General features: G+C 40.8%; 1 protein-coding gene across 9 annotated transcripts in view; it reads right to left on the reverse strand.

The window, feature by feature from the left end:
• Window positions 1-11,317, reverse strand: part of IFT25 (intraflagellar transport 25) — a 30,316-nt gene extending 18,999 nt beyond the window's left edge. For 4 of the 9 annotated variants that reach the window (XM_021667802.2, XM_064372374.1, XM_021667801.2 and 1 more), the window contains exons 1-2: window positions 9,718-10,266; window positions 5,504-5,616 (exon numbers count right to left, since the gene is read on the reverse strand). In XM_021667802.2, the coding sequence (XP_021523477.2) occupies window positions 5,504-5,616; window positions 9,718-9,732 (128 nt within the window). In that variant the 5' untranslated portion in view covers window positions 9,733-10,266. The other 5 variants (XM_064372379.1, XM_064372378.1, XM_064372377.1 and 2 more) reach the window with 5 other exon arrangements.
• Window positions 11,318-11,335: the final 18 nt, after the last annotated feature.

The raw sequence follows: 11,335 nt of genomic DNA on the forward strand, positions 1-11,335 counted from the left end.
TCTGATACTTAATTGGAGTGTTTAGTCCCACTGACATTTAGTATAACCACTGATATGGTTGGGTGTGAATCTACCATCTTGCTATTCATTTTTGTCCCTCCCATCTATTCTTGTCCTTTTCTTCTTTCCTGTTTCTGAGTAAATTTTTTTAAAAATTCCATTTAATTCCTCTATTTTATTTTTAGCTATACCTTTTATTAGAAATTTTTGAAACAGTTGCTAAGTTACAACATAATAACCTCATGAGAGTCAATTCACACTGAACATCACTTTTGTGCCTTTGTTGTCACATATTTTACATATATAATAAATCCCATAATACAATTGTTTTCCTTAAGTGGTCAGTTATTGTTCAAAAAAAAGAGGAAAAATGGCAGTCCTTTATATTTACCCAAATATTTACTATTTCCAGTACACTTAACTTCTTCTTATGGGTTTGATTTTCCAGCTAGTATTTTACCTCTTCAACTTGCAGAATTTCCTTTAGCATTCCTTGTGATGAAAAATGCCCTTATTCTACTATCTTCATTTTTCGGAGATCATTTAGCTAGACACAGAATTCTGGATTGACAGGTTTTAAAGTATTTGCTTGTTTCTCCCTTGCCCAGTATTTGAAAGATATTCCTCTATTGTTGTCTGGCTTCCACTGTTTGTGATATAAAGTCGGCTGTCACTAATACTGTTGTTCCTCTGTATATAATGGTTTTTATTTCCTTCCAGCTATTTTAATTTTCTTTTCTTTTTCTTTTTCAACAGTTTGACTAAGATACAATCTCTGTATTTATTCAGCTTAGGTCTTGCTGAGTTTTTTGGATCTATAAGTTGGTATTTTAAAATAAAATCAGGGAAAATTCAGCTCAAAAGTAGAAACAAAGCAGATGTCCATCAACTGATGACTGCGTAAATAAAATGTGCTATATCCATACAATGAAATCTTGACAATAAACAGGAATGAAGTACTGATATGTGCTACAACATGGGTCAACTTTGAAAACACATAAGTGAAAGAAACCAGGCCAGGTGTGGTAGCTCATGCCTGTAATCCAAGCACTTTGGGAGGCTGTGGCAGGTAGGTTGCTTGAGGTCAGGAGTTCAAGACCAGCGTAGCCAACATGGTGAAACCTCGTCTCTACTAAAAATACAGAAATTAGCTGGGTATGATGGTACACACTTGCAGTCACAGCTACTCGGGAGGCTGAGGCATGAGAATTGCTTGAACTCAGGAGGCGGAGGTTAGAGTGAGCTGAGATTACACCACTGCACTCCAGCTTGGATGACAGAGTAAGACTCTGTCTCAAATAAACAAAAAAAGAAAGAAACTAGTCAAAAAAGACCACATGTGTATGATTCTATTTATATGAAATGTCTCAATACATAAAATCTACAGAAACAAAGTAGATTAATGCTTGCCTAGGGATAGTACGGATGGGAAAATACAGGGTGACTGATAACAACTGTGGGGTTTCTTTTTAGAATGATGAAAATGTTCTAAAATCGATTGTGGAGATGGCTGCGTAACTCTGTGAATAGGCTGGAAGCCACTGAAATGCACATTCTAAGTGAGTGAATTGTATGGTATATGAATATGTCAATAAGGTTGATACCAAGAAAAAAACAAAAAAAGGCCAGAGCTACTTCTTTTTTAAGAGACAGGGTTTTGTTCTGTCACCCAGACTGGAGTACAGTGGCACAATCATAGCTCATTGTAGCCTCAAACTTCCAGGCTCAAGTGATCCTCCCACCTTGACTTCCCAAAATGCTAGGATTATAGGTATGAACAACCGTGCCCAGTCAAGGCCAGATCTCCTAACTCAAAATTCTAGGTTTTTTTTAATAAAATGCTTAATATTTTACAAACTCCTTTCATATTTATGGTTTTAAATTTTACTTATTGAAATTCGTTAAATGAATTTTAATTGCCCCATGTTTTTCTTTGGCTGCTTTCAATAAACATGACAACAGAATAACAAAATATCATGTAGAGATACACTTGAATTTTAAAATGACATCTAACTAAATCCTTTTAATTATGTATAAGGAAGTCATCAAAGTAGTAGCAGTTTTCTTTTAAAAATGAATTTATAGCTAATACCTATCTTATATAGATTATCTCATGTGATTTTTTGGTGGAATTATCCTCATTTTTCAGATCAGTAAATGAGGCTCAAAGAGTAATATATTTATATATACTCTTTTTTCTTTCTTTCTTTTTTTTTTTTTTGAGATGGAGTGTCGCTCTGTCACCTAGGCTGGAGTGCAGTGGCATGATCTTGGCTCACTGCAACCTCTGCCTCCTGGGTTTAAGTGATTCTCCTGCTTCAGCCTTCTGAGTAGCTGGGATTGCAGGCATGGACCACCATGCCCAGCTCGTTTTTGTATTTTTGGTAGAGATGGGGTTTCACCATGTTGGTCAGGTTGGTTTCAAACTCCTGACCTCGTGATCCATCTGCCTCAGCCTCCCAAAGTGCTGGAATTGCAGGCATGAGCCATTGTGCCTGGCCTATACTCTTTGACCAAGATAACACATAGTTCACTTACTCAGGAATTTTAATTCTAAATATAGTATTCTTCTACACTATACCAAAATGACTGATTATCTCTCTTCCTTTTTTCTTGACTCTTTTTTTTCCTAGTGTAGAATCTCTTTCCCCCTTTATCATTGACACATTAAACACAGAGGGCAGAGGAAAAGTAGAAGTACAATCATTTTCTTTTTGTAGAGATGCAGTCTTGCTATGTTGCCAGGCTAGTCTCAAACTCTTGACCTCAAGCTATCCTCCTGCCTCAGCCACTATGCCTAGCTATTTATTTAACTCTTATTTCTGGAGGAATGGAGAGTTTGGAGCAGGGCCATAAAACAATACTCCATTGTCCTGTAGGGATACATTTATAGCACTGTTTTCTCCAAATAATTCTAGGTTACTCCATTTAGATAAAGCAACTTCTGCACAGAAAATAACTTTTCTTGTTTTTCAAAAAAAGCTGAGAGGGTCTCGCTCTGTCAGTCAGGCTAGAGTACAGTGGCATGATCTCAGCTCACTGAACCTCCACCTCCTGGGTTCAAGCAATTCCCATGCCTCAGCCTCTGAGTAGCTGGGACTACAGGTGTGCACTACCACACCTGGCTAATTTTTTGGTATTTTTAGTAGAGACGGAGTTTCACCAAGTTGGCCAGACTGGTCTCAAACTCCTGACCTCAACTGATCTGCCCACCTCAGCCTCTCAAAGTGCTGGGATTATAGGCATGAGCCACTCGCCTGGCCAGAAAATAACTTTCAGTGTCTATAATATACAGTCTAATTATATTTTCTGGAACTGCATATGGATTAAAAGTCTCCAATGTACTCTGTTCAGTTACCAGGATGGTAACTACTTTTATTCCATATGTTTTTCTGCACTAAGAGTTTTTGTCTAATCTAAAAAATATTATGTCCTTATTCATTAAAATGCACTGACAGAGCCTAAAATATTAATTGCGATATATGATAGCTAATCCTAATGTTCTATAAACATAAAAACACACTCGCTTGAGAGAAAGATCACCAAGGTACTACAAGGTAAATTGATTTTGCCTTGGAAAACTAATCTATCTCCAATCAGAATCAAGGAGTGTTTCTGGAAAGTCCTCTATTTCTGGCAAACAGCTTAAGGCAAATCTCCATAGTTCTGTGTATCCTTAAAGCAGTTCCCATATTAATTTTTCTACTCCAAGTCAGAGTAGGATAGTAACTACTACCTAAATTTCAGGAAGTAAACAACTAAGAAGAAGAGACAGAGGCAAAAAGCAGGTATTGTATTTTTGATACAAACTAAGTTTGAGTTAACCTAGTGTAGCACAAAGATCCCTGAAGTACAAGTTACAAGACATAAGTGTCAGTTGATTCTGCCGCTTGCTTATCTGTGTAATTTTGAGCAAGTCATTTTTATTTTGAGCAGGTCATCTGATCATTTTTTTTTTTGAGACAGAGTCTCACTCTGTCACTCAGGCTGGAGTGCAGTGGCGCGATCTTGGCTCACTGCATCCTCCGCCTTCCGGGTTCAGGTGATTCTCCTGCTTCAGCCTCCTGAGTAGCTGGGATTATAGACACACACCACCACATCCTGCTAATTTTTATATTTTTTAGTAGAGACAGGGTTTCCCCATGTTGGTCAGGTTGGTCTCGAACTCCTGACCTTGTGATCCGCCTACCTCAGCCTCCTAAAGTGCTAAGATTACAGGCGTAAGCCATCATGCCCAGCCCTGATCATTCTTTTCTTCATCTTTACAATGGAGTTGTAAATACTTTTTCGTGCTTCTTATTCCCCAAGATTACTGTGAGGGTCAACTGACATACTATCTATGAAATTATAAAGCCCTACATGCAAAAGTATAGTAATATATGCATATAAACGTGTTTTTATGTGTGTGTGTGTGTGTGTAGACTATGATTACTTTCCAATATTAGTCCAGTTTGACTCAGAGAAATAGTTTCTGACTTCTAGGAATTCACAGTTGAGAGAAGGAACAAACATTAAAAGTAAACAATACAATAAAGGAAAAAGTAAGGCAACAGAGGTATATACCAAATGTTATTGGAGCCCAGCAGAGATAGATGAATCCTATCTGAGCAGAAAAGTCAGTTGTCATAAAGATTACAACTAGGCTTCAAGGAAGAGGCTGAGTTGCTAGAATTTCATCCAGATACGTGGGCTTCAAGATATATAAAGAATCATGAAACCTCTGTTACAACTGGTTCTGCCTTCAATAATTAAAAGAAGTACTTAACCTCTTTAGATCTCTCTTACCACAGTCTAAAATAAAGGGTTATGGCAAAATAAACCCATAAGTCCCTCCAGCCCTAAAATCAGATGGTTCTAGGAGTCAAACTCTAGTCATTGTACATATACCAAGAAAGAGGGTTCAAGAAAGTAATAAGCCAGAATTATTAAAAAACGAGTTCTCCCATTAACTGCTTTTTCTTGGAATAAGAAGTCTAAAAACAATATTTAGAAAAATATCTACCTAGAAAAAGCTCTAGCACAGTGAAGAGAAGAAATTGGAAGGATATCAAAAAGGGGAGAAGCAAACAATACATGATAGCAGGGAATGAAGCATTCAGTTCTGCAAAGATGTTACTCAGACCAGTAAGGAAATAGGTAGTAAACAGGAAGTTACAATATTTACATTCTTATTCCAAGAAAAACTTGGAGTAAAACCATAACTAGACCTTAAAATTTATACTTCCATAAAATGAAGTTGTTGTGTTTTTGCCTTGGTAAACCACTTCTAAAAAAACCTATTTGTATAAAGAGTTCAGTTTAGGAATTATAAAGAAAAGAATCAAAAACCTAAATATACACAAGTGAATTAGTTTCAGAAATGGTATCAAAAGTGGATATCAGGTAAACTACCAAACATTTACTAAACTCTGTTTAATAGGGCAAGTTGTTATAAAACACAGTCCAAGTACTCAAGGGATTCACTGACTTAAGACCGAAAACAACAAACTATAGTAACTCTTACCCATCAATGATATTTTCAGGTGGGTGTTTTTCATCACTTGATGTAGCTAAAATCACTTCGGATCCTTCAGAGCTCAGACAGAGTTCAATTTTTCTCATCTTAAAGTGTTTAACCTGTAAATTAAAAAATAACAAAAAAGGCAACTTCTTGATTCTCTAAACTTTATCTGAGAAAACCAAGTGAGAAGGAAAGGCTGTTGCCTAGCAGATAGTTTAACATCCAAGCTATTTAACATGTAGGAGGGACTCTAACATGTTTGTTTACGTAAGAAACCCATAATCTGTAAGACATGACTATTTCTGCTACTCTGCTCCACAAAATAAATCCCTGACTACCCTAACCAAACAAAAAAACAAAACACTGGGGTACAGGAAGAAGGTCAACAGAGTAGAACAACATGGAATACCATAAAAATACTCAATTAATCCGAAAGAAGGCAGAAAAAGAGAAACAAAACTAGAAAAATGGGACAAACAGAAAACAAATAGCAAGAACACAGATTTAAGCAAAAATACATCAATTATTCCATTAAGTGTTAATAAACACTCAATTATTAGATTAAATTTTTAAAAAACCAACAACTAAATACTGTTTTCCAGAGACACATTCTAAATATAAAGATACAGACTAAAAGCAAAATGACAGAAGAGGGTATAAAGTGTTAACATCTGGCAAGGTAAATTTCCCTACTTAAATTTTTAAAAAATCTTCATTATTTTACTTTTTTAGAGACAGAGTCTCACTCTGTCACCAAGGCTGGTGTGCAGGGGAGCAATCATGGCTCACTGCAGCCCTGAACTCTAGGGCTCAAGTGATCCTCCTACCTTAGCCTCCCAAGCAGCTGGGACTACAGGTATGCCACCATGCTCAGCTAATTTTTAAAAAAATGTCTGTAGAGGCCGAGGGGGGCAGATCATGAGGTCAAGAGATCGAGACCATCCTGGCCAATATGGTGAAACCTCATCTCTACTAAAAATACAAACATTAGCTGGGTGTGGTGGTGTACACCTGTAATCCCAGTTACTGGGGAGGGTGAGGCAGAAGAATCACTTGAACCCAGGAGGCAGAGGTTGCAGTGAGCCAAGACCATGCCACTGCATTCCAGCCTGGCAACAGAGATAGACTATGTCTCAAAAAAAAAAAAAAAAAAATTCTGTAGAGATGGGGTCTTGCTATGCTGCACAGGCCAGTCTTAAAACTCCTGGCCTCAAGTGATCCTCCTGCCTCAGCCTTTGAAAGTGCTGGGATTAAAGGCATGCACCACTGTGCCTGGCCAATATCAGTATTTTATTAAAATGCATTTATTCTTAGTTTTTATTAGAAAAAGTTTACTTTCTATTATACTTTAAAAACTAGTATTGATAGTATTAAAAGTGTGGTAACATTAGTAAGAAAAAAACACATATATTCTAAAATTTTTTGTGCCTGTTTTCTCTACCAATTTTAACACTATTGATACCAGAGAACCAGTCAGTGTGGGATGAACACTGTCAACCCTTAGTTTTAAGCTGAGAAAGACAGTGAATTCTATAAATACAGATTGATAAACTTGGATGCTAATTCTCAACAAAACCCTAAAATTATTAAATTTCATTATTAAAATGGTGGCCTTGAAAATGTAAACAAGGAAGTACTAAAATTGGAAGTAGGAGTAACTTTAGTTTACAGGCTATACCAAAGCTATACATTTCTGTTTGTCTGATGGAGTTCCTACCCATTTGGAGCATGTTCTAAACATTTCAACAAAGCTTCAGACAAAGCCTCTCAAGATACCCTGTGGACCTGACAGAGAAACATGAATTGGGTGAAAGGTAGTACTCAAAAGAATGATTATTAATGGAAGAAAACGAACTTGAGGAGGACTTGTATCCTTTTCCTACTTAACATTTTTATTAATTAAGATGTACAAAGTATGCTTGTCAATTTAGCAGACACAAAGCTGGGATGTCAGCCGATATGCTGAGTGACAGAATTAGCATTCAAAAAAAATGAGCAAGCTAGAAAGATGGCTTGCAATGAGTAAGATATTTAACAAGGATAAAAGTAAAAGCCTATACTCAGTCTTGAAAAAAATCAATCATACGAGGGTTGGTCTAAATCAGGGGTTAGCAAACTACTGCCCATGAGCCAAATCAAGCCTGCCATCTGTTTTTGTATGGCCCACAAGCTAAAAATGTGTTTAACATTTCATAATATTTTTTAAAAATTAAAATATTCTGACACATAAAAATTACATGAAATTCAGATTTTAATGTTCATGCATTATATTCGAAAATAGCTATGCTCATTAGCTTATATATTATCTATGGCTGATTATATGTTACAGTGACATAGCTGAGTCACTGTGACAGACTATAAGGCCCATAAAACCTAAAATATTTACTCTTTGGCCTTTAACAAAAAAGTTTGCCAACCTCTGATATAGATGTATAAAACATATAGGTTTGGTTGATCGCAAAGTCAATATAAGGTAACAGTGTACTCTACCTGCCCCTAAAGGTAACAGAATGCTATCTTAAAGAGGTACTACATTTCATCAACATTTTTGAACACCAATTGAACTAAGGGCCAAGCACTGTGCTAGTATTGCAAAGATGAAACAACCTAAGTGACTAAGACTTGGTTCTTGCCTTCAAGCTCAGAGTCAAGGAAGATGAACAAGCATGCAACTAACAATATAATATACCATGTGCTAACATAGTATGATGCACATCCAGAATACTGTGTTCGGTTCTGGGCAGTACGTTTTAAGCAGGACATTGTTAGGCTTGATATTGTTGAGAGGAGAGTAAAAAGTTCATGATCATAAAGGTGAAAAATATAAATGTGATTATGATTTTTACTCAGAGGTGCTCACAAATGGAAAAAGTATTAATTTTTTTTTTTTTAACACCTCCAGGAGTGTGAATTGGACTCAACAAACGCACATTTTAAGCAGGAAGACATTGGAGAGATAAGGATTTTCTTGCAAAGGAAAGATTTTAAATTTCTTTCATCCCTGAAAATGTCCAAGAAGAGTCAATAAAAGATCATAATCTGTGGAGGAAGCCAAAGAAAGGATTCCTACATTGGCAGTTCTCTTAGGCTGAGCCAAATTCTAGGAAAGGTGGGTTGGGAATAGATAATGAAAGATCTGAAAAGCCAGGTTAATGGCAATGGACTTTATTCTGTACTCCAGTGGTTCTAAACTGGACTGGGAGATTTTGGCCTCCAAGGACACTTCACAAAACCTGAAGAGTTTTAGGGTCACAACTTGGGAGGGAAAATGCTGCTAAATATACCATCACGTATAGGACAGCACCCCACAAGTAATTATTGGTCCCAAGTATAAATAGAGTCAAGCTGGGGAAACCAAGCAGTAATCTATTTGAAGGTGGAAATGTGAGGATTGGAGATGTAGGGAGACAACTTTTTTTTTTGTTTTATTATACAAAGTCTGGCTCTATGGCCCAGACTGGAGTGCAATGACACAATCTTGGCTCACTGCAACCTTCCTAGCAGCTGGGACTACAGACAGGGACCACCATGCCCGGCTAATTTTTTTGTTTTGTAGAAACGGGTTATGCCATGTTTCCAGACTGGTCTCTAACTCGTGAGCTCAAGTTATCTGCCTGCCTCGGCCTCCCAAACTGCTGGGATTACAGGAGCAAGGTTACTGCACTCAGCCGAGAATTTTTTTTTTTTTTGAGACGGAGTCTCACTCTGTGCCAGGCTGGAATGCAGTGGCGCAATCTCGGCTCACTGCAACCTCCGCCTCCCGGATTCAAGTAGATTCTCCTGCCTCAGCCTCCCGAGTAACAGAGTACAGGCGCGTGCCACCACGCCCGGCTAATTTTTGTATTTTTCGTAGAGACGGGATTTCACCATGTTGACCTCGTGATCTGCCCGCCTCTGCCTCCCAAAGTGTTGGGATTACAGGTGTGAGCCACTGCGCCTGGCCAAACTTGTTTTTTAAAAAGTGTTACACTTTAGGGTTGATACGGAGCAAATGAATAGGAAACAATGTACTCTCCAAATGTTCAGTTCTTTTCTTATTCTTAATTATCTAAGTTTTCTGAGAGAGGCAAACACACATGCTTTAATACAAAACTCATTTCATACCTTCTATATCTTCCTATTTCCTGTTTTGGGTAGAATTACTTAAGTAGAAACGGCAGAGACTGGGTTTTCTTTAAGGTTCTTTTGTTGCACTTAATGAAAAGAGGCAAACCAACCTTAGAGAAATCCATACAATGCCAGGTGCTGTGGTTCACGCCTATAATCCTGGCAGTTTGGGAGGCTGAGGTGGGTGGATCGCTGGAGCTCACAAGTTCGAGACCAGCCTGGGCAACATGGTGAAACCCCTACACTCTCTCTACTAAATATACAAAAATTAGCCAGGGCTGCAGTTTACCAAAGGTGGTACACGCTAGGGTGCTATCCTTTCCATTTTTTACAATCCCTGACCCTGGACTTCCCTGATGCCTTATCCTGTCTTGTAAACCAGGGCCACTGGTTTCATCCCCAGTTCAGCCTTTCATCGCCAGCTCACATGCCCTTTGAGGTCCTTCTTTCCCCAAACCTCTCCAGGTCAAGTCCTCAGAGGACCTTCTCCCTGACGAGCGTCTTGCTTCTGGTGCTACAGCTGGACTCCTCACACCCTTTGCCAAGCATCATCCATTGGGAACTTGACGTACTTTAGAAAACACGGACCCGGCCTATGGCTTCTGACTCCGCGGGGCCAGGGCCACGGCCTTCAAGACAAACCAGCCCTGGCACCACCTTCTCACCTGCACCCAAAACCCTCCTCCTCAGTCCAAGGCCCGGTGGAGATCTTCGAGGGCCCTAAAGCCTCGACTTGCGGAGGCCACGCCCCAAATTATGTAAAGAATATATTAATAAATGCCCCCAACCTTAGGTATAACTCATAGCTAGAGGGGTTACGTTGCGGCTGACCGCCTACATTTTGGTAGACAAATTAATTTCGATTTGCAACTGGTTTTCCCTTTTGGTCAAGACGCTATTTCTGGCCCCAAAGAGCTTCGTGGGCTGGCACTGGCGACTCCAGGGCCTAGAGGAGAAGGCCGGACCGTGTCACACCTCCCGCGACGGCCCTTCTGAGCCTCCCGCCGCGCGTCTCTTCACCACCCCTCCACGCTTGCTCCCTTTCCAACAGCATCCCCTTCCTTCTGCCTTGCCTGGGGAGCCCGCCCACCCCGCAACCCGCTCGCCTGCGACTCCAGTTAGCTCCGGGAGCCAGACCGTCCGGGCTCGAAACCTCCCTTTCTCCCCGCCCGACGCAGCGCGTCCCGGCCCGCGGCTCCGCCCCTCTCCCCGCGGCGTCCTCGGAGTCCTCGGGCGCGCGCGTCCAACTCCGATCTCTTCGAGCCACGCCTCCCACAGGCCCCGCCCCCTCACCACGGCCTCCACGGAGTTCTCGGGTGCGCTCGCTCCCACCCGGAGCTCTTCGCGCCACGCCTCCCATAGACCCCGCCCCGCCCTCAGTCCCCTCCCCCTCGCCGCAGCCCGGCGGAGTTCCAGGGCGCGCTCGTTTCTACCCCGAGCTCTTCGCGCCACGCCTCCCACAGGCTCCGCCCCGCTCTCGGCACCGCCCTCTCCAGCTCCTTTTACTTCGCGGGCCAAGATGCGCAACCCCGCCCGAGCGCCTTTCCCCAGGCCAGTCCCAGAGCGCGCTTTGCCTACCCTCCCTCAGCTCAGCTCTATCCCCGGGGCCCACAAGACCCAGGGGAGCCGCCCTCCCATGAGTACGCACGCGCAGTGCCCACCTCTGCCAGCTCCGCACCCTCGGCCCTCGGGTCGCCTGCCCGGGGCCCGGCCCCGCCTCCAGGCCCG

The sequence above is a fragment of the Aotus nancymaae genome, unplaced genomic scaffold (genome assembly GCF_030222135.1).
Source record: "Aotus nancymaae isolate 86718 unplaced genomic scaffold, 86718_ANA_hifiasm-v0.15.2.pri h1tg000007l, whole genome shotgun sequence".
In the NCBI taxonomy this organism is placed as follows: Eukaryota; Metazoa; Chordata; class Mammalia; order Primates; family Aotidae; genus Aotus; species Aotus nancymaae.